The sequence below is a fragment of the Oryx dammah genome, unplaced genomic scaffold, assembly GCF_014754425.2.
Source record: "Oryx dammah isolate SB20612 unplaced genomic scaffold, SCBI_Odam_1.1 HiC_scaffold_23, whole genome shotgun sequence".
Classification (NCBI taxonomy): domain Eukaryota; kingdom Metazoa; phylum Chordata; class Mammalia; order Artiodactyla; family Bovidae; genus Oryx; species Oryx dammah.
In genome coordinates this window covers 72,582,667-72,606,240 of record NW_024070207.1, presented here as the reverse complement: position 1 = coordinate 72,606,240, position 23,574 = coordinate 72,582,667, and the positions used below count along the sequence as shown (strand labels likewise).

Here is a 23,574-nt window from a genome sequence, read left to right as displayed (position 1 = left end):
TTATATTTTTTCACTATTCCTTTGATATTTCCAGATTCAACACAGTAGTACATATAGTAAGTGCTTAATACATATTTACCTGACTATTATTAAAATACCAAAATTTATTTAAGAATAATAATTTTAGCAGATCTTCCTATTTACCCACCTGCCATTATACTCTTGGGTAGCAGACACCAATATATACCAAAGCAAAAAATAAAGTTTTCCATATTCTTGTTGTTAATACAAAGGAGGAATGGACACAGAAGATGCTCTTTATGTTAGTATTAAGAATAGAATATACTTTTCTATCAACTGGAAACATACAAGAATAAACAATACATGTTAAAAGAGTAAATACATTTAGCATGTTGGCTTTTGAAATCAGAAAATATTTAAACTTCCAAGTACCCCATGGTAAGTATTAACTGAACTCTATGATAATAATCCTGAATTTACATTCATTATTTTTTTTATATTACCTAAGCCAGAAACAGCTTTCTTCATATTTATTCTCCTTGTAGATTTGTATTCCAAAGTTGTAACAGACAGTATGAAGATAACAAGCCTGCAATATAAAAAACAAACGAACAAGATATGTCAGATTCATGATTCTTTTAACATTAAAAAATTTATGGCATTTCAGAGTCTTTAAGACATAATAAGTGTTCTGTACATCAAAATAACCAATAACCCACTCATCCTTGGGCTTCCCTGATAGCTCAGTTGGTAGAGAATCTGCCTGCAATGCAGGAGACCCTGGTTCAATTCGTGGGTTGGGAAGATCCCCTGGAGAAGGGATAGACTACCACTCCAGTACTCTAGGGCTTCCTTTGTGGATCAGCTGGTAAAGAATCTACCTGCAACGTGGGAGACCTAGGTTCAATCCCTGGGTTGGGAAGATCCCCTGGAGAAGGGAAAGGCTACCCACTCCAGTATTCTGGCCTGGAGAATTCCATGGACTGTATAGTCCATGGGGTCACAAAGAGTTGGACACAACTGAGCGACTTTCACCTTCACTCATCCTAAACAAAACCTCTCAATTTATATAAAGAGGAACTAAAAGTATTCAGGGTGTGACATGAGTTACATATGGAAAAGTAATAGTTACTAATTGAACTTGAATGGTTCTTTGTAACAGAAAATGGGGAAACCAATCATTGCCCAGCAAAAGAATAGGCCTCTGTAGGTTGCCAGATTTGTTAAAAAGCAGTAGAAAAGAGTATATGCAAAGAAAACAAAATCACTATTGAAGGGGGAAAAATGAATATCTTTCAAAATTAAGACAATTAAAAATAATTCTAAAGTTTAAAGCACTATCTAGCCATAGGACTTATTTAGAAATAATTAATTTGGGGCTTCCCAAGTGGCTCATTGGTGAAGAATCTGCCTGCCAATGTGAGAGACACAGGTTTGATTCTTGATTCAGGAAGGCTCACGTGCCTTGGAGCAACTAAGCCCATGCGCCATAACTCTAGAGCCCAGGAGCCACATCTACTGAGTCCACATGCCACAACTACTGAAGCCTGCACACCCTAGAACCCATGCTCTGAAACAAGAGAAGCTCCCACATTGAGAAGCTCATGCACCACAACTAGACAGTAGCCCCCACTCGCTGCAACTAGATAAAAGCCCACACAGCAATGAAGACCCAGAACAGCCAAAATAAATAAAATTATTTTTTAAAAGAATTAATGTGTCTCTTAATAACAACAAAAATTTTCTTTCCCTAAATTATAACTAAGATAAAAGTAGAAACAAGTATGTGAATGATGCCATAGGAAAATACTCCTACAGATTATTAACCAGCATCTCAGTCCTTGTATCAACAATGTCATATCTTATAGAATTTTCATTCATCAAAATACTGGGAAATGGCATAAAAGAAAAAAATTTAATTCTAATAATTTATCCAAATATTCCCACAGTATTTATAAAAATCATCTATCCAGAATCTGTCATACCCATATAAAGGAATATTTTATATAAGTTTTACCTGAGTAAGATTACAGAGGCAGATCCTGAGGCAAGTTATTCATAAGTAATATGTAAAGAGCTGTCTTGCTTCAAATATGTTTCCCTTTGAAATTTTGTACAGTATATTAAGAAAGTAGAAGTTCAATATGTATGCCTGAGTACATCAGACCTACTGTATATTTAAATCCAAACTAAAGAATAGTCTTAGTAATGTGGGCCTGGCAAGAATCCAGAAGTATTTAAATGCATTCTCAACATTTCAACAGAAAAAGCTTAACTCATTACATGCCCCAGATCCCATAGGTTCACACAGGGCCACACCAATTATACAGCTATACTGGAATAATGCAGCTTCTACCCACTTGCTGCAGAAAGGCTTGCAACTAGCTTATACAGAGAAAAATGGAAAGTAAAACTTTTGATGAACATTAAGTATACTGAGTCTTTATCCAATTTCCTCAGTGTTTTTTTTCTGCCCTCACAATTCCTTCAAGTGTACTTACATTAAATGCTACTTTCTAGGGGAGAAAAGAATACCAAATAATAACAAATTTGTAAGACCAAACCTTGTTGTTTTTGTTGTGTTTTGGTCAGTAAGTCATATTGAACTGTTTTGTGACCACATGGACCATAGCCTGTCAGGCTCCTCTGTCCATGGGATTTTCCAGGGTTGCAATTTCCTTCTCCAGGGGATTGTCCCAACCCAAGAATCAAACTCACAGCTCCTGCATTGGCAGGCAGATTCTTATCACTGAGCTACCTGTGAAGCCCAAGACCAAACCTACAAAATACTAAAATATCTAATATTTTAAATATACTAATTTAGTATAATAAATATACTAAGAGATCTGTAACATATTTCACAATCTTTTAATAACCAATACTGTTCCCTTCACTCATTCATTTATATAAATAATAAACAATATTATAAATAAAAATAAAATAAGAATAAAAATATTTATGAATAATAAATATTTACTAAACATGTGCTATCAATAATGTGAAGGTGTTAGTCACTCAATTGTGTCCAACTCTTTGCGACACCATGGACTGAGGTCTGCCAGGCTCCAATATCCATGGGATTTTCCAGGCAAGAATACTGGAATGGGTTGCCATTCCCTTATCCAGGGGATCTTCCTGACCCAAGGATCGAACCCAGGTCTCCCACATTTCAGGCAGACTCTTTACCATCTGAGCCACTAGGGAATATCTATGAAAGTGAAAGTGAAGTCACTCCGTCGTGTCCAACTCTTTGCAACCCCATGGACTGTAGCCCACCAGGCTCCTCCGTCCATGGGATTCTCCAGGCAAGAATACTGGAGTGGGTTGCAACTTCCTTCTCCAGGGGATCTTTCTGACCCAGGGATCGAACCCAGGTCTCAAACCCAGGGAATATCTATAATATTAGGCAATATTAAAGACACATCAGTGAACAAAACAAAGATCCCTATCCTCAGGAAATATTTATAACAGGGTATTAAATACTGAGATCTATACAAATATCTCTTTTAAAAATACTTTCCTGGCCTTCGATGCAGTGGTAACATCTACTTTGCAAGTAATATACAATGGCAAGTAATACAAAGATGGTAGATCTGTAAGTCTATTGTACATTGGTTATATAGAAATGGACTTATTAGACTAGAACTATGGAATCTCTAGAACCTCCAGCCACTGTTACATCTCTGGCCCAGAAATGACAGATCCAACCAAATATCTACTTTACAATGCCAAGATTAGACTATATAGATAATTTTTAAAACTCACTTAGATATTGCTGCTAAAAATGACTTTGATCACTAACTTTTGAGTTCAATACAAGACTTTTTATTTTTAATTAACCAGATAATTTCATTTTCTGTATATTACTTTATAAATTAGATTCTTAAAATAGAGAAAAAGCAGACCTATTATTTTTTTGTTCCAAGCTATTTTTCTTTGTGATTTTGTCTTTTAAACATTTACAGATCATGCATTTTTATATTTTGTTAAATTATAATAGTGTAGCAGTAATTAAACAACAATACAGCAGTACCTTCTGCCATCATGTCAACGTCTTAGATAATTCTTAATCTAGTTTTGGGATACAGGAAGGATGTATCAGAAAACAAGAAAAGTGGCTTATTTAATTCATTAACTCCTTTTAAATGACTAACACTACAGTTAGCTCCTCTCCAACCTTTATCTGGTCATTTCCTCGTGCAAGATTTCTTGCCCTAGATTTTCAAGTCTCGTCTAAATCTTAAAGTTCATCAAAAGCACACTAAATAATTTCATTGACCTTTAGAATGAAAATATTGAGTTTTCTAACAGTATAGCTTTATCAATCATCTTCTAAATAAAATATAAACTCTTAACTATGAACTTCAAGGTCTTTTACCGGTAGCCCCATTCTGACAAAGGCATAGTTATTTACTTTTCTGTTACATATACTTGAAACCTCTAATTCAGTCTATCCCCCTCCCTCTACATTTGCTTTTCTCTTTATCAACTCTAACTCTGAGCAAGATACCACAAGTTTCCTTTTCCTAACCACTACTTGAGTCTTCTTTCATATCTTTCAATATGCAGTTCAATGTCCATTTACTCTACAAAGCATATTAAAGACAAGTCTCTATCTTCTAGTAATTTATAATGTGAAATATATAGCCACAAAGATAATGACAAAAGAAGCAGATAGTAAAAAACATGCAAATGCAAACAATCCAAGAAATTTTACAGATAAAATTATCAGAATTAACAAGATTTCAGAGAAGTTGTTGATACTAAACAAACATTTAAAAGCAACTGCAATGACAACCAACAAAACAATGTAAACTTTAAGATATCACTATCCCTTGTGGCTCAGATGGTAAAGAATCTGCCTGCAATGCGGGAGAACTGGGTGCGATCCCTGGATCAGGAAGATCCCCTGGAGAAAGCAATGGCTACCCACTCCAGTATTCTTGCCTGGGGAATTCCATGGCCAGAAGAGGCTACAGTCCATGGGATCCCAAAGAGTCAGACACAACCGAGCAACTAACACACACACACACACACACACACACACGACAATAGTTGATTGTGAAATATATTTATGAAGAAAATTATAAAACTATGCTGAAATACATTAAAGAGGACTATATAATAAATTATATATATATATATAAATCAATCACATTCACTGATAAGAAGACTCAACATTATAAAGATAGTGATTATAATTATAAATCAAATGCTATTTCAATTAAAATTTCAATAATTTTTCACCAAACTCGACAAGCTGACTCTACAAGGAATATGGAAGAATAAAAGGCCCAGAACAGCTAAAACAATGTTGAGAAAGAATAAAGTTAAAGAACTTATGCTATCAAGACTACCGAATTGAATAACGCCCGCCTCCCAAAATTCAGGCCCATCTGGAATCAGTGAATGTCTGTTTTTGGAAATAGGGTCTTTGTAGTGTCATCAAGGAAAACTGGATTAGGGTGCATCCTAAATCCAACATGACTGTCCTTATAATGGCAGCACTCAAAAATAATACGGATAAAATGCAATTTTAAAAATGTTCATTTAACCCACAGGAAGGTGGGAAAACTAAACATGAAATAAAAAACAGAAAACAAAAAAGCCAGCATTACATTCCTATTAAAGATGTCAGACTGAGCACACACAATTACCTCTGCTCTCTCCTAACACCCCAGTAAAATGACAATAAAAGAAAACTTTTTAATTGTGGTTAAAAAGCACATAACAAAATGTACCATCTCTATCATTTTTAAGTGTTCTATTTGGTAGTGTTATAGCCTATACTCATACTGCTGTGTAACAGATCTCCAGAATTACTTCATCTTCCAAAACTGAAACTCTTTACCCATTGAATAATAATCCTTCATTTGCCCCTGCCAAAACCCCTGGCAATCGTTTCTGTGAGTTTGACTACTTTAGATATTTCATATAAGGGAAATTATAAAGTATTTGGATTTTGTGACTGTTACTTCACTTAGTATAGCATCCTCAAGGTTCATGCATGTTGTAGTAGTTGATCAGAGTTCTTTCCTTTTTAAGAGTAAATAATATTTCACTGTGTTTTTTTCAATCTACTCATTTGTCAATTAACACTTGTGTCGCTTCTACCTCTTGTGAATAATGATACAAGGAACATGGGTGTGCAAGTATTTCTTCAAGAACCTGCTTTCAGTTCTATTGGACATATACCCAGAATGGGACTGCTGGATTATACAGTGATTCTATTTTTTGAAGAACTGTCATACTGTTTTCTATAGAATCTACATCAGTTTACAATCTCCACGAACCCAACTTCTCCACATCCTTATCAATAACATCCTTATCATGTTATTTTGTTGTTTTGACTGTCCTATAGTGTGAGGCAATATCTCATTGTGATTTTGATTTCCTTTTCCCCAATGATTAGTGATAGTTGCATCTTTTCATATGCTTGTTGGCCATGTATATCTTTGAGAAATATCTATTCTGGTTCTTTGTTTTTTGTTGTTGTTGAAGTTCTTTGTGTATTTTGGATATTAACCACTTATCAGAAATATATGACTTGCAAATATTTTCTCCCATTTCATAGGCTGGCTTTTCACCCTGTTGATTGTTTCCTTTGATGTGCTTAAGTTTTAAAGTTAATGTTATCACTTTTGTTCATTTTTGCTTTTGCTACCCATGCTTCTGGTGCATATCTAAGAAATCACTGCCAAATCCAATGTCATAAGGTTTTTCTCCTATGTTTTCTTCTAGGAGTTTTATAGTTTTAACTCTTACATTTAGATTCTTTAATCTACTTTGAGTTAACTTTTGTATATGGTGTAAGCTATGGCTCCAACTTCATTCTCTGGCATGTATATATATAGTTTTCCTACAGCCGTTTGTTGGAGAGACTGCTGTTTCCCCACTGAGTGGCCTTGGCATACTTGTTGAAGATCATTTGACTATATACACAAGAGTTTATTTCTGGGCTCTCTACTCTGTTTTATTAGCCTCCATGTCTATCTTTATGTCAGTACCACAGTGTTTTGATTGTTGTAGCCTCACAATATGCTTTGAAATCAAGAAGTATGAGGCCTCCAAATTTACTCTTCATTTTCAAGATTGTTTTACCTATTCAAGTTCCCTTGAAATTCTGTACAAATTTTAGGATGGTTTTTCTATTTCTACAAAACATGTCACTGAAATTATGATAGTGATGGCATTGAGGTTATAGATAGATTGTAGATAGTTTTGAGTAGTATAGATATTGTAACAACAGTAAGCCTTCTAAGTCATAAACATGGGATGTTTTTCCATTTATTTGTGTCTGCTTTAATTTCTTCCATCAGTTTTTTAAAAAGTTTTCAGTGTACAAGTCTTTCACCTCCTTGGGTAAATTTATTCCTCACTATTCCATTCCTCTGATGCTATTAAGTTAAAAAAAATACAAATTGACTAAGATAAAGACAATATGATAGCAGACCAAGACCAATGTAATTTAGAAGCTAGAAAAGAGATGGGTAAATTAGTAAATGACTTAACAGACATGAAAAAGCAGAATGCTATGCTAGCAATAGGGAAATCTGAAAATCCAGTTTATATTTCTAAATCCTCCTCCAAAATTTAGCAGTTAGCACCCCAGGTACATTACAAAAGTGGAGCTAAAAACAGGAGGATTGGTTAAAAGTCTGTTTAAAAAGGAGTTAGACCTCAAGTCTCTTTCCACACTCCATCAGACAAGCAATTATCCTTCCATGATCCTAGCAACAGACTACGGGGGGCAAAACTGAAGGCCTCTGAACTTGGAGAGATGAGACACAGTTGAGAATAAGGGTGCTATACTGAAAAGAGGATGCTCAAGTAAAAATTTACACATTGACTATCCAGACCCAAGTCTGTTTCCTCCTCCTTGACTCCAGAACCCAGGAGGCCAGGTATTGATTCACTAAGGACTAGTCTGGAAGAGGAATTTGATCAACCCAAGAGAAAAGAAACAAGGACACTGAAATCAGCAAAGAGGTCACCTTGCAAATCAGCTTATCCAGAACATCTTACAGAGAGAACCCAGAGCTTCCAATGAGATTTTTAGTGTTTTGTTATTATTATAAATATAAGCATCCAGTGATAATCAAAGGCAGAGATAAAACACATGCATACATACATACAAGAAAAAAAAATCACCTTGGAGAAAACAGAGACTATGCAGAGAAAAAAACAGGGGAGATGAATCTATCAGTATCTTCTGAGAGAGAATAAAATATTGCAACCCTGAAATAAGAACAAGATGCTATGAAAATAGAATATTCATAAAAATAAAAGGAGCTTTTGGAAGTTAAAAGCATGATATCAAAATGAAAAATTCATGAGAACAGTTAGAAAATGAAACTGAAATAATCACCTAAATAGTAAAATAAAATGAAAAAAAATAAAATAAAATAAAATAAAATGAAATAAAATGAAAAAGACATGGAAAACAGCTAAGAAAATATAATAACATTAGGAAACCAATCTAGGAAACCTAACATCTGAAAACAAGCACTCTAGAAACAGAAAATAGAGAAGAGTACATCAACAAAATGAGTAACTAAGAAAACAGAATTGAAATGGATTTTTAAGTGCCCATAAAAATTAATACAAAAGATACACACCAAGATACATCATCATGAAATTTTAAAACATTGGATACAAGAAGACTCATTCCTAATTAAGAGAGAAAAAGCAGAGCGGTTAAGAGCAAGGACATGGAGTCTCACTAAATTTGAATCCAGTTTTCAGCACTTATTGCATATCCTTGGTCAAGCTGCTAAAACCCTTTTTACCTCTGTCATCATCTGTATGATGGAGAAAATAATATCCATTCTACAAGGTTGTCACAAGGTTATTGTGAAGGTTAAATGAATTCATATTTACAAAATGTTGAGAATAATGCCTGGCACATAGTAATGGTACACCAGTATTGGTTATCCTCATTATGCAAATTTCCAAAGCAAAAAATCATGTTTTATACAAAGGACCAAGAATCAGAAGAGTGAGTGACATCAGAGAAAATGACACAGTAGGGAACTCCAAGGATAACAAAAATAATTTTTAAACTACCAGAAAAGAAGCATTGCTGCTGCTGCTGCTGCTGCTAAGTCACTTCAGTCGTGTCTGACTCTGTGCAACCCCATAGACGGCAGCCCACCAGGCTCCTCTGTCCCTGGGATTCTCCAGGCAAGAACACTGGAGTGGGTTGCCATTTCCTTCTCCAAAGCATGAAAGTGAAAAGTGAAAGTGAAGTCACTGAGTCGTGTCCAACTCTCAGTGACCCCATGGACTGCAGCCGACTAGGCTCCTCCGTCCATGGGAGTTTCCAGGCAAGAGTACTGGAGTGGGGTGCCACTGTCTTCTCCGATATAAACAGTAGTAGATGCATGTTAATCCCAGCCACCTAATTTATCCCTCCCAGCCTTTTCCCTTTGGTAACCATAAGTTTGTTTTCGATCTGTTTCTGTCTTAAATAAGGTCATTAGTATCTTTTTCAGATTTCACATACAAGCAATATTATACGATATATGTCTTTGTCTGGCTTACTTCACTTAGCATGTTAATCTCTAGGTCCATCCATGTTGCTGCAAATGGCATTATTTCATTATTTCTTATGGCTGAGTAATATTCCATTGTGTATATACACCACATCATCATCCATTCATCTGTTGATGGATACTTAGGTTGCTTCCATATCTTGGCTATTTATAAATAGTATTGCAATGAACACTTGAGTGCATGTATCTTTTTCTATTACGGTTTCCTCAGGGTATATGACCAGTAGTGGGATTGTTGGGTCACATGGTAGTTTTATTCCTAGTTTTTAAAGCAACCTCCATACTGTTCTCCATAGTAGCTGCACCAATTTACATTCCCAGCAACACTGTAGGAGGGTTCTTTTTCTCCACATCCTCTCCACCATTTATTATTTGTAGACTTTTCAATGATGGTCATTTTGACCAGAGTGAGGTGATACTTCACCGTAGGAAAAACAACCCAACTTTATTTTTATTTAAACAGCAGGAAATAATTCCTTACAGTTCTGAAAGTTAGAAAAGTCCAAAATTAAAGTTTAACCATCACTTTTGTATGGTAAAGGCTCTCTTCCCAGAGCTGCCTTCTTGCATGATAGGGTAGAGGATGTGAGAAAAGCAAGTTCTCTGGTGCCCTTCTTATAAGGGTACTAACTCCATCATGAAGGCCCTTCCTCATCTAAGCTTAATTACCTCCCCAAAACCCTACCACCATTCACATTGAGAGTTAAGGCTTCAGCAGATAAGTCTGGGGCAAGAGGGGACACAGTTTAGTTCATAGCATTTTGTAAAAACTGGCACCAGTAGAAATGCTAAATATTTTAATGTTCAGCAACTTGTAACACTATTTATAACAACATTTAAAATCATATTAGTATAGTTGTAATCTTAAAAATCCCCAATTTAAAAGATCAAAGGACTTTAATACATATGTCCCAAGGAAGCTATAAAAATAATTGGTAAGCACATGAAAAGATGCTTAGTGTCATTAGTTAGTAGGGAAATGCAAGCAAAAGGCATAATGAAAAACCACTTCACACCTACTAAGATGGCTATAATAGTAAATTTTTTTAAAAGCCCAGATAATAACAAGTGTTGCTAAGGGTGTGGAGAAACTGAAACCCGAATTCAACTGCTGGTGGGAATGTAAAATGGTACAGCCACTATGAAAAAGAGTTTGGTGGTTCATCGAAAAGTTAAACATAAAATTACCATATTACCAACCATTCAAGTTTTAGATTAAAACAGCTAAAATCAGGGATTCCGATACTTGTACACCAATGTTCATTACAGCATTATTCACAGTAACCAAAAGGTGGAAACAACTCAAGTATCTATCAATTGATGAACAGATAAACAAAATTAGGTATATACATACAATGAAATATTATTCAGCCATAGAAAGCAACCCAGTTCTGATACACGCCATGATATGCTCCTTGAAAATATTAATGCTAAGTGAAATAAGTCAGACACAAAAGGATAAATATTATATGATTCCATTTATATAAAATATCTAGAAGAAGCAAATTCACAGAGACAGAAAGTAAATTAGAGGTTACCAGGGGAGGCAGTGATGAGGAGTATTTGTGTAATGAGTACAGAGTTTCTATCAGTACAGATTGGTGATGGTTATACAACACTGTGAATGTACTAGTGCCACTGAATTGCATGCTTAAAAATTGTTAAAATGGCAAATTTTATGTTACATATATTTTACCTCAATAAAAAATTATAGTAGAATGTCACCTAATAAATATAGAAAGAAGGATAGAGTTAGAAAAATAGCCAGGTGTCAACCATCACACTACCAATTCAGGCAGGAAATCTCAACAGATAGTGTAAGTTGGATGAGAAACTGGATTTTACAAAGTCTCAGAGCATCATCTCACAAAACACTTAGGAATAACAAAGGGAAAAAATACATAAGTTTGAAACCTGTAAGACACCATTTTAACCAAGAGATCAAAGTTAGCACCACCACCAATAGAATAAATCAATCTTGTATGTCACTCAGCAGAACCATTTCTGTGATTTTCTGGCCCCAAATTCATAACCTAGTCTAATCATATGGAATCTTTGAACAAACCCTAATTTGGTTAGAGAGAGGTAATTGGGGAGACGTCATTTAAGGGTTTAAACTTGCAGCTAGTAGATAATTTCTGGAAATCTAATGTACAACATAGTGATTATAGTCAACAATACTGTGCTGTAAATTTTTAAATTGCTAAGGAACTAGATCTTGACTCTTCTCAACACAAAAAAATGACATTTATGTGACATGATAAAGGTGTTAGCTAACACTACTCCAGTAACCATACTGCAAATTAAAAGCATATCAGATCAACATGTGAAATACCTCAAATTTATACAGTGTTATATGTCAAATATACCTCAATAAAATTTCTTTTTAATTTTTGAAAAATAAATTAAGTCACATTCTACAAAACAGCTGTTCTGTAATCTTCAAAATTGTCAAGGTCATGAAAGTCAAGGCAAAAGTGAGGAAGTTTTCCAGTGAAGAGACTAGAGACTAAGTGAATCCTAGAAAGAATCCATTTTGTGTAAAGAACAGTATTAAAAAACTTGAACTAGGTCTCAGGGCAAAGGGTATATAGGAATTCTTTGTAAGATTCTTGTTACAGTTTTGTAACTGTGAAATTGTTTTTATTTTTTTTAAAGACTAGAAGAGTACCTCCACATAATATTCAGTTCAGTTCAGTCGCTCAGTCGTGTCTGACCCTTTGCGACCCCATGAATCACAGCACGCCAGGCCTCCCTGTCCATCACCAACTCCTGGAGTTCACTCAGACTCACGTCCATCGAGTCAGTGATGCCATCCAGCCATCTCATCCTCTGTCGTCCCCTCCTCCTCCTGTCCCCAATCCCTCTCAGCATCAGAGTCAAGTTACTGAATTAAGTTCTACATTATAACAGAATTTGAGAGAAAAGTAAGACCAGTTTCACATGAAGGTACAAATGATGGAGCCCTGAGACCATCCTGATACCAAGACTGAAGTAAGCATAGGCCTGAAATAGGGGAGAAAAAACGGAAAAGGGAGGTAAAGTGGAAAAATTAAAAATTATCTACTCTGGAATATTGATGAACCCCAGTCTGAGAAACAGGTTTTATTTATCCTATCAAACTGCTCACACCTCCAAATCCCAATATAGAAAAATACTATGGCAATGATATGAATAGCTGCTATCAACCTTGTCAGTAGGGCAATAAACTGATTTTTTCTTTCTTTCATCATATACCATGGCATATGGAGGAAATATTACCAAAGTATTTTGACAATAAAAGGGAAAGCAAAGTAATGTTAAGTAACCTGTATCACTTTTTAGGACCCCTGTTATATTAAAGAACAAAAGAAGCAAAATATTTCAAATCTTGGCTAAGTAAGTAAATCTTATACAAAATATAAACTCTATAGGATCACATGAAGTAGTAATGAGTCTGTATTTTCAAACTCGTGGAGAATGAAGGCAGAGATTTCACTCACCATTTGGGGAAGCCTCATCAACATATCTTTACAGCGTAGTATACAACTAGATGCTCTTTGAAAATCCCCTTCAGCAACTGCCTGGGAACACAAAAAACAAAATGTCAGTAACTGGTTAAAATGAATAACAAGCTATATGTCTAAAAGTCAATTCTGACATGTGAACTGCTGTTAAAAGGTCTTAATTTGTTTACTTCTTCTTTTCCAATGTGGATTCCTACTTATTTTTCTTCTCTTAATGCTATGGCTAGGACTACGAAAATTATGTTGTATAACAGAGGTGCGAGTGGGCACTCTTATCTTGTTCCTGACTTTAGAGGAAATGCTTTCAGCTTTCACCATTTAGAACTGTGGGTTTGCTGCATATGGCCTTTATTATGTTAAGGTATGACTACTTTCTGAAGAGTTTTTAATCATAAATTATGATTTAATTATAAATCATAATTTTCTCCAAGGCTTTCTATGCATCTATCGAGATGATCATTTTGTTAATATGGTGTGTCTTCTTCAGCTCCATAGTTCAAAAGAATCAATTCTTTGATGCCCAAGCCTTCTTTATGGTCCAACTCTCACATCCATATATTTGTTGCTGTTCAGTCGCTCGGTCATGTCTGACTATCTGCGACCCCATGGACTGCAGCACACCAGGCTTTCCTGTCCTTCACCACCTCCCGGAACTTGCTCAAATTCATGTCCAATGAGTCAGTGATGCCATTCAACCATCTAAGATTTACTTACTTAGCCAAGATTTGAAGTATTTTGCTTCTTTTGTTCTTTAATAGAACAGGTGTTCTAAAAAGTGATACAGGTCACTTAACATTTCTTTGCTATGGTTTTTTCCAGTAGTCATACATGGATGCGGATGTTGAAGCACAAGCTGCGATCAAGATTGCTGTGAAAAATATCAGTAACCTCAGATATGCAGATGACACCACCCTTAATCAGTGCAGTTCAGTTCAGTTGCTCAGTCGTGTCCAACTCGCCACCTCATGACTGCAGCACACCAGGCCTCCCTGTCCATCACCAACTCCAGGAGCTTACTCAAACTCATGTCCATTGAATCAGTGATGCCATCCAACCATCTTGTCCTCTGTCTCCTTCTCCTCCCACCTTCAATCTTTCCCAGCCTCAAGGTCTTTTCAAATGAGTCAGCTCTTTGTATCAGGTGGCCAAAGTATTGGAGTTTCAGCTTCAGCATCAGTACTTCCAATGAATATTTAGGACTGATTCCTTTAGGATGGACTGGTTGGATCTCCTTGCAGTCCAAGGGACTCAGTAGACAGACCTTTGTCAGCAAAGTGGTGATAAAGCAGACCTTTGTCTGATTTTTAATACACTGTCTAGGTTTGTCATAGTTTTCTTTCCAAGGAATATGGGTCTTTTAACATTGTGGCTTCAGTTACCATCCACAGTGATTTTGGAGCCCAAGAAAATAAAATCTGTCACTGCTTCTACTTTTTCCTCATCTATTTGCCATGAAGCAATGGGACTGGATGCCATGATCTTAGTTTATTTGAATGTTGAATTTTAAGCTAGGCTTTTCACTCTCCTCTTTCACTCTCATCAAGAGGCTCTTTAATTCCTCTTCACTTTCTGCCACTAAAGTGGTATCATCTGATCTGAGGCTGTTGATATTTTTCCCAGATATCTTGATTCCAGCTTGTGATTCATTCAGCCCAGCATTTATGATGTACTCTGCACTGAAGTTAAATAAACAGGGTGACAATACACAGCCTTGATGTACTCCTTTCCCAATTTTGAACCAGGCTGGTTCTAATGTCTGGTTCTAATCGTTGCTTCTTGACCCACATTCAGGTAACTCAGATGACAGGTAAGGTATTCCCATCTCTTTAAGAACTTTCCACAGTGTGTTGTGATCCACACAGTCAAAGGCTTTATTTAGCATAGTCAATAAAGCAGATGTTTTTCTGGAATTCCCTTATTTTCTTTATGATCCAACAAATGTTGGCAATTTGATCTCTGGTTCCTCTGCCTTTTCTAAGTCCAATTTGTACATCTAGAAGTTCTCAGTTCACATACCATTAAAGCCTAGCTTAAAGGATTTTGAACATTACCTTACTAGCATGCAAAATGAGCATAATGTCCAGTAGTTTGGACATGCTTTGGCATTGCCCTTCTTTAGGACTGGAAGGGAAGCTAACTTTTTCCAGTCCTTTTTCGTGCTCATCATTGCATGAAATGTTCTCTTTATCACTCAAATTTTCTTGACGAGATCTCTAGTCTTTCCCATTTTATTGTTTTATAATGATTCTTCATTATACCTATCATAATATTATTTTTATTTAAGTATGTATATGAAGAATATCTACTCTCACACATTTATGTAGTTGGAAAACAGTCTTTTCAGATAATTGTGGCTATTCTTCTTTGATACAACACCAAAACTCAGTAAGCGGCAGTTTCTTAAAGCTTAGTTGTAATGTGAATTCTGGAACCATACAAATGAACTTTTTCATAAATAAACTTTTACATTAAAACTCATGGAGTTTTACTTGATGAGTCCATCAAAGGCCTATAGGTGGGCAGGCATGAATTGTGACAATATGAACTGGAATTTTGGAAAATATTGGTTAACTAAGTTATATAGATATACCAAAGGTTGACACACTGCATTATAACATGTCCAAAAAAAATCATTCATACTCACCACTCTTATGCAACATAGTATTGAAAGTCCTAGCCAGCACAATATGTTAGAAAAGAAAAGTTATACAGATTTGAAAGGAATAAAATCATCCCTATCTGTGGATGACATGATAGCCTACATAGACAATTTAAAAAAATTTACCAAAAAATTCTAGAATAAGTCAATTTAGCAAAGAGATAAGATACAAGATTAAGAGTAAAGGGACAGGGGTACTCTTTCTATCCCCTTCTGATGCCTATGTCAGAAGCTTTCTCTATCTCCTTTATACTTTAATAAAACTTTATTACACAAAAGCTCTGAGCGATCAAGCCTCCTCTCTGGCCCTGGATTGATTTCTTCTCCTCCCGGAGCCAAGAATCCCGGCGTCGTAATTCAACAACAACCTTTCATCTTGGGGGCTCATCTGGGATCCTTCAGGACAAGGATGGAAAGCGTAAAGCAGGTTATGCCATGGTGACTGCTGAACAGGATTTGGAAGCAAAATCTGGGTTACAATGAAGTGGGAAGTATCCTGGAGAGGACTGGGAAATTGATTTTACTCATATGCCAAAAGCTAATGGATATTCTTGCTTACAAGTTTGGGTAGATACTTTTACTGGATGGATTGAGGCTTTTCTCTGTCGTAGTGAACAGGCTAAGGAGGTTATAAAGATTCTCTTCATCAGTGGAAGGCTTCCCATGGTGGACATCTCCACTTCAAGGAAAGGACTTTCTCCAAGTCTGTGGATACCTTCGACAACAATCACATGTGATGCCTCTTCTTCATCTGATGACATCTACCAACCCTAAAATGGACTGGTGCAATACGCTGCACTTTTAACTATGGACTTAATGTGTCTTTTAATTTTGATTTTAACTTGTTTTAATGACTATGTTGCCTTACATCTGTAATGGTATAACTGGATTTATTTCTAGCCTCATGAAAGCTTTTAAGTTACAAATCGTTGCTCAAACTCCTGCTACTGCTGCATCTTCCTCCAACTACTATTTGGGGCCCCTGGATCAGATATCCTCAATATGAGGATTAGGAGAATATATTGCCTCGCCAATTTAGGGACAACCCCCTTCTCAGCTCGGAAGCAGTTATGGAACCAGAACGATGCCCCTTTTCCCTAGGCAACATAATTCTCCTAAAAGAAAGGGGGAGAATGAGAGAGTCATTTCCTAGGCAGGTTGATAAGTCTAGGGGTCCCCAAGGAGAGAGGGGTCTGGAATTCTCAAGGAGGAAGAAAGGACAAACTTTTTTCCTTCTCTACATTCCTTAGGATTATATAACAATGTATTATGCCTGAGGACAGTCTCTGGATTAAAACTTCTGGCTAATTCGGTAAACAAACAAAAAAAAAGAGTAAAGGGACAAAGTAGGTGATTAAATAGTTAACTCTACTGCGTGCATGCATGTGTGTTAAGTTGCTTCAATCGTGTCTGACTCTGTGACCCTGTGGACCATAGCCCGCCAGATTTCTCTGCCCCTGGGTTTTTCCAGGCAAGAATACTGGAGTGGGTTTCCATTTCCTCCTCCAGGGGATCTTCCCAACCCAGGGATCAAACCCACATCTTTTATATCTCCTACGCTGGCAGGTGGTAGTCCTGCCAATTCATGCCAACCCCACTAGGGGATTGTAAGTAGGAAAAATATGGAGTCCCTGTAAGTTAATTACTCAAGAAAGCAGATTTGCTTAATTGCAAAGCAAAGCAGGCTTGCTCAGCAACAGAAGCATGAGACAAGCCCCCAAACAATAAAATAATGGTGGCAAGAGACCAACATCCTGTCCAGTGCACACAATAAATTAATGACCCCTAGGACATGCTCTCTGCACATATTTAAAACAACAACAATAATTTGTGGACCTAGCCTGACAATGTAGGAACAAGAAAACTCCCTTGCCCAACCTGGAAGAGGAGATGATGATGGAAGCATGGTATCTACTCAAGAAAGACAAAGAAGGTCTTCTCCTCTTCCCCACTTTTCCTTTGATTATAAAACTGTAGCCCAGTTAGTTCTTGGGGGCACAGCACTCTCTCACCTGCCCACTTATAGCCCTTGCAAATGACTTATTCTAATAAATCACTTATCTAACACTTTGCCTCTCACTAAATTCTTTCTGTACTGAGATATAAACTTCAGAGCTTTCTGAAACACCACCCAATGGTTTCAAATAGACTAAAGCTAATAGACGAGAAATAAATGGTTACATTTAGGGTCAACTGATTTTTGACAATGGTACACAGACAAGTCAATGAAGAAAGAATAGTCTTTTTTAAAAAATGGTGGTAGGACTGGATATTCAATACAAAAGAATAAAACTGGATATCTACCTCATACCATATGAAAAAAATGACTCAAAGGGGATCAAAGGCTTAAATGTAAAAGCTAACAGCTATAAAATTCTTAGACTAAAATATAGGAGTAAATCTTCCTGATCTTGGGTTAGGTAATGGTCTCTCTGATATGACAACTAAAGCACAAGGAACAAATGAAAATAATAAATGTCAATTCTTCCCAAACTGATATATAGGCTGAACACAATTAAAATGTAAATTCTAGTAAAATTTTTTGAAAATGTGGACAAGATTATTCTAAAATTTTAAGTAAAGGAAAAGGAATTAGAGTAACTAAAATAATTCTGAAAATAATAATAAAATGGAAAGAATCACTCTACCCATTTTCAAGACATCATCGGCTATAGTAATCAAGACAGTGTGATAGGGAAAGGGGGACATACCAATACATCAAAAGGAAAGAATAAATATCCCAGAAATACCAATAGATCCACCCACACAAGTATGGCCAACTGATATTTAACAAATGTGCAAAAGCAATTCAATGGTGGAGGGACAGTCTTTTTAACTAAAGGTGCTGGAGCAATTAGATATCCAGAAACAAAAAAGGAAACTAAATCTCACACCTTACAGAAAAATTAACTCAAAATCAAACACAGATTTAAATGTTAAAGGTAAAGCTATAAAACTTTTAGAAGAAAATATAGGAGAATATTTTCATATTTAGGGTTTGGTGAAGAGTTTTGAGACATGACACCAAAAACATAATCCATAATAGGAAAATATCAACTGGACTTAAAATTACTTTTGTCTGCAACCCTATTGAAAGACTTGACAAGTTACAAACTAGGAGAAAATATTTCCAAACACATATTTGCCAAAGAACTCAAATCTAGAATATATAATTTTTAAAATTCACAGTAAAAAAACCAGACAGTACAATTAGAAAATGCTCAAGACATGAACAGACATCTCACTTAAAGAGAACATACAAGTGGCAAATAAGTACATGAAAAAGAAATTTAACATCATTAGCCATTAGTGAAATGCAAATTAAAATTGATGAAATAATACCACACATCTAACAGAATAGCTAAAATAAATTAGGCACAATACCAAATGCTTGTATACATGCAGAGAATGGGATCTCTCAGATATTGCTGGTGGGAATCAAAATGGCACAGCCACTCCAGAAAACAGTTTGACTTGACAGTTTCTTCAAAAATAGACAGCTAAACATATATTACCCATTTGATCCAGCATTTACAGTCCTAGGCATTTATCCACAGAAATAAAAATCTATGTTCACACAAAAATCTAAAAAAAAAAAAACCAAACCACTATACACAACTGTTCATGTCAATTTTATCTGCAAAAGCCAAAATTGGAAACAACCCAAATTCCTTCAATAGTGAATGGCTAGACAAATTGTGGTATATCTATACCACAGAATACTACTTGCAAATAAAAAACAAACTACTGATAACAGAAAACTTGGATGAATGTCAAAGGAATTATGCTAAGTGGGAAAAGTAAATATGAAAAGGTTACATACTATACCATTCCGTTTTTATGTACCACTCCAAAATGACAAAATTATAGAACTGGGGAATAGGTTATGGGTTGCCTGGAACTGAGGACAGGGGAATGGGTATGACTACAAAGGTGAAGCATGAGGAGTCTTTGTGGTCATGGAACTTTTCTATATCTTGACTGTGGTGGTGATTGTGGGGATAGTGGTTACCCAAATCTATCCATGTGATAAAACTGTATGGAAGAACAGATAAACATGAGTTCACATAAAACTGGTAAAATATGAATAAGATTTATGGATTGTACCAATGTCAACTCCTTATGCAAGATGTCACCAAGGATGAAAAGTGGGTGAAAGGTACACTAGAGCTCTACTATTTTTGCAACTTCCTGTGAATCTATATTTTAAATAAAAAGTTTTTAAAAATCATATTAGCTAATACCATCATTGATTTCATCAGAGAAGTCTAAGTATCTGGAAGCTCTCATGGTCATGGTAGAGATATACAAGTTTTCCAAACTTCTAATTTTTACTTTTTTAAAAGTTTAAATTTTATCACCAGCAACAAATAATTGGTTGCCTTCCTTGAAATCACATTCCCATTTCATTCATTTTTATGAAAATGTCTGCTAAATACCCAAGTCTAAATTAACAAAGTTTATCAATCAGTCAGTCAGTCCAGTAAAAATGGTGTTCTGTAGAAACAAAAGTAGCTAATTCAGCTCACAACCCAAAGGATTACATATGGGCCTTTCCTCAAGACAATCCTCACACTTCAATATACAGCAGAAATACTATGAGAACTTCCCTTTATATTACTTAGAATATTAAAACATTATATACTCAAGAGTCAAGGTTTAATAAAACTAATCATTTTTATTACTTAAGGGCATTTTTAAGTAAAACCATAATTCTTTTTACACCAAGGGTGTAGCAATGAAAAATACAATGACAACTAGTAAAGGATATGCCACTGTCTTAATTATTGTTAAAGTATCAGCAGTTTTACCCACCACTGCTTTTGAACCACTAATACAAATGTCAACAGAGTAAAAAAAGCAAATGCTTTGAATTATCAGAATACTTTTGACCTCAGAGATGCTCCCACCATACTAACTTCTTCTACTGCCTCATCATCCACCCAGCACTTAAACTCCTATAGTCTGTCTTCTATTTTTTACCTTGCCAATGATATTGCTTTCTAAGGTCACTGTCATCTTCCAGAATGCCAGATCCTATAGCCTTTTCTTCATCCTCATTTTTTTCCCCTATTTCTCTGAAGCACTGACCACTGCTAATCATCCAATTTTCCCTTGAAATTCTCTTTTCCTCTCATACATAACTCACTTTTATAGTCCTCTATCTCTGGCATGCCATCCCATCTTTATGTTTGCTTTACTTTTTGCTACATTCTCCCCCTCCCCCGACCCCAACAACATGTATACATTTGTGAAATGAATTAGTTTTCTTATTCTCCCTTTTCTGTCTCCGAACTGAATAGTTTAGTTCTTCTCACTGAGCATAAATGTTTGCTTCCTTTATCTGCCCCCTTCATTTCCATTCTTGTTGCTAATACTACAGTCCAAGCTCTTATCATTTCATGCTTACACTTATGGTAGATTTATTTTTTCAATCCAGTCTAAGCATTATTGACAGATCGCACTTTGTGGTACCTTATCTTTTCCCAAAAACCTTCAACCACTACACTACCTTTAAAAATTATTTTTTCAAAGAGGTATATTTGGGCCTTCTCAACTTGACCCAACTTATTTCTTAAAACTCAGTCCTTACTGTGCCCTTTCACAAATACCTTCCTTTGAATAAACAGATCATTGAATAGTCCTTAAACCAGACATGCACATTTCTATCTGTATGACTTTGCTCATGCTCAAGTCTGTGTTATGCTTGGAATATCCTGTGCCATCTTCCCTGCTTATCTAAATCTTTTCCTTTCTCCAAAGTGCAAACTATGTTTTAAATCCTTTGTGTGTCCCCCTCTAACAACCCAGCCCACAATAATCTCACCCCCTGCTTTCCCTTTCCTACAATCATATAGCACTTGTCTATACCAGTTTCTCTCAATATTTTATAGTTTATATACTACTGTCAGGAGTATACTGCTAAGAGAAATATCAACAACCTCAGATATGCAGATGACACCACCCTAATAGCAGAAAGTGAACAATAACTGAAGAGTCTCTTGATGAAGGTGAAAGAGGAGAGTGAAAAAGCTAGCTTAAAACCCAACATTCAAAAACTAAGATCATGGCAACCAGCCCCATCACTTCATGGCAAATAGATGGGGAAACAATGGAAAGTGACTTGGGTTCCAAAATCACTACCGACGGTGACTACAATGATGAAATTAAAAGACACTTGCTCTTTGGGAAAAAAAGCTATGACAAACCTAAACAGCGTATTAAAAAGCACAGACATTACTTTGCCAAAAAAGGTCCACATAATCAAAGCTATGGTTTTTCCAGTAGTCATGTACAGATGTAAGAGCTGGACCATAAAGGAGGCTGACTATTGAAGAATTGATGCTTTCAAATTCTGGTGCTGGAGAAGACTCTTCAGAGTCCCCTGGACAGCAAGGAGACCAAACCAGTCAATCCTAAAGGAAATCAACCCTCAGTACTCACTGGAAGGACTGATGCTGAAGCTGAAGCTCCAATACTTTGGCCACCTGATGCAAAGAGCCAACTCATTAGAAAAGACCCTGATGCTGGGAAAGATTGAGAGCAGGAAGAGAAGAGAGTGACAGAGTGTGAGATGGATGGATAGCATCACTGACTCAATGGACCTGAGTTTGAACAAACTCTGGGAGATATTAAAGGACAGGGAAGCCTGGCGTGCTGCTGTTCATGGGGTCACAAAGTCAGACACAACTGAACAACTGGACAACAATACTACCATCACTCTTCAGGGGGACAAACAGGTCAGAGAGGGATAATAGGAAAGCAGCTTCATTTGTAGAACATGCATTTAACATATTATTTATTATGTGCCAGCTACCATACTAGATACTGATGATGTACAGATTAATTTTTATGCTAATTCTTAACTAGTAGGAAAGATAGAGGACCGAGGCTCTTGGTATAATAAAGGTAGTGGACTTTCCAATTGACTTACATCTTCAGGACACCCTGCACCATAGTCTTTATGGATAAGCTAATGGCTCATATGCTCCTATGACCATACCATCTTTTATAAGTGCTCTTACTCTAGTAAAGAGTGAAGGGTAGGAGGGAGTGGGAGGCAGGCTCAAGAGGGAGGGGATATATGTATACTTATGGTTGATTCACACTGTTGCACAGCAGAAACCAACACAACATTGTAAAAGGATTATCCTCTAATTAAAAATAAATTTTAAAAAATTTTAGAAAGAAATCAAATTGTTTTAAATAAACTCTTTGATTTCTTTCATCAGTGTTTTAAAGTTTTCTGTATATAGGTCTTTAGTTTCTTTAGGTAGGTATATTCCTAAGTATTTTATTCTTTTTGTTGCAATGGTGAATGGAATTGTTTCCTTAATTTCTTCTTCTACTTTCTCATTATTAGTGTATACAAATGCAAGGGATTTCTGTGTGTTGATTTTATATCCTGCAACTTTACTATATTCATTAATTAGCTCTAGTAATTTTGGAGAAATATACCATGCTCATGGATCGGAAGAATCAATATAGTGAAAATGAGTATATTACCCAAAGCAATTTACAAATTCAATGCAATCCCTATCAAGATACCGGCGATATTTTTCACAGAACTAGAACAAATAATTTCAAGATTTGTATGGAAATACAAAAAACCACGAATAGCCAAAGCAATCTTGAGAAAGAAGGATGGAACTGGAGGAATCAATTTGCCTGACTTCAGGCTCTACTACAAAGCCACAGTCATCAAGACAGTATGGTATTGGCACAAAGACAGACATATAGATCAATGGAACAAAATAGAAAGCCCAGAGATAAATCCACATACATATGGACACCTTATCTTTGACAAAGGAGGCAAGAATATACAATGGAGTAAAGACAATCTCTTTAACAAGTGGTGCTGGGAAAACTGGTCAACCACTTGTAAAAGAATGAA

General features: G+C 35.9%; 1 protein-coding gene across 1 annotated transcript in view; it reads right to left on the bottom strand.

The window, feature by feature from the left end:
- Positions 1–23,574, bottom strand: part of TEX11 (testis expressed 11) — a 239,607-nt gene that overhangs the window by 153,656 nt on the left and 62,377 nt on the right. The window contains exons 8-9 of the mRNA XM_040265735.1: positions 12,998–13,078; positions 465–550 (exon numbers count right to left, since the gene is read on the bottom strand). Of these exons, the coding sequence (XP_040121669.1) occupies positions 465–550; positions 12,998–13,078 (167 nt within the window). The remainder of the gene's footprint in view (positions 1–464; positions 551–12,997; positions 13,079–23,574) is intronic.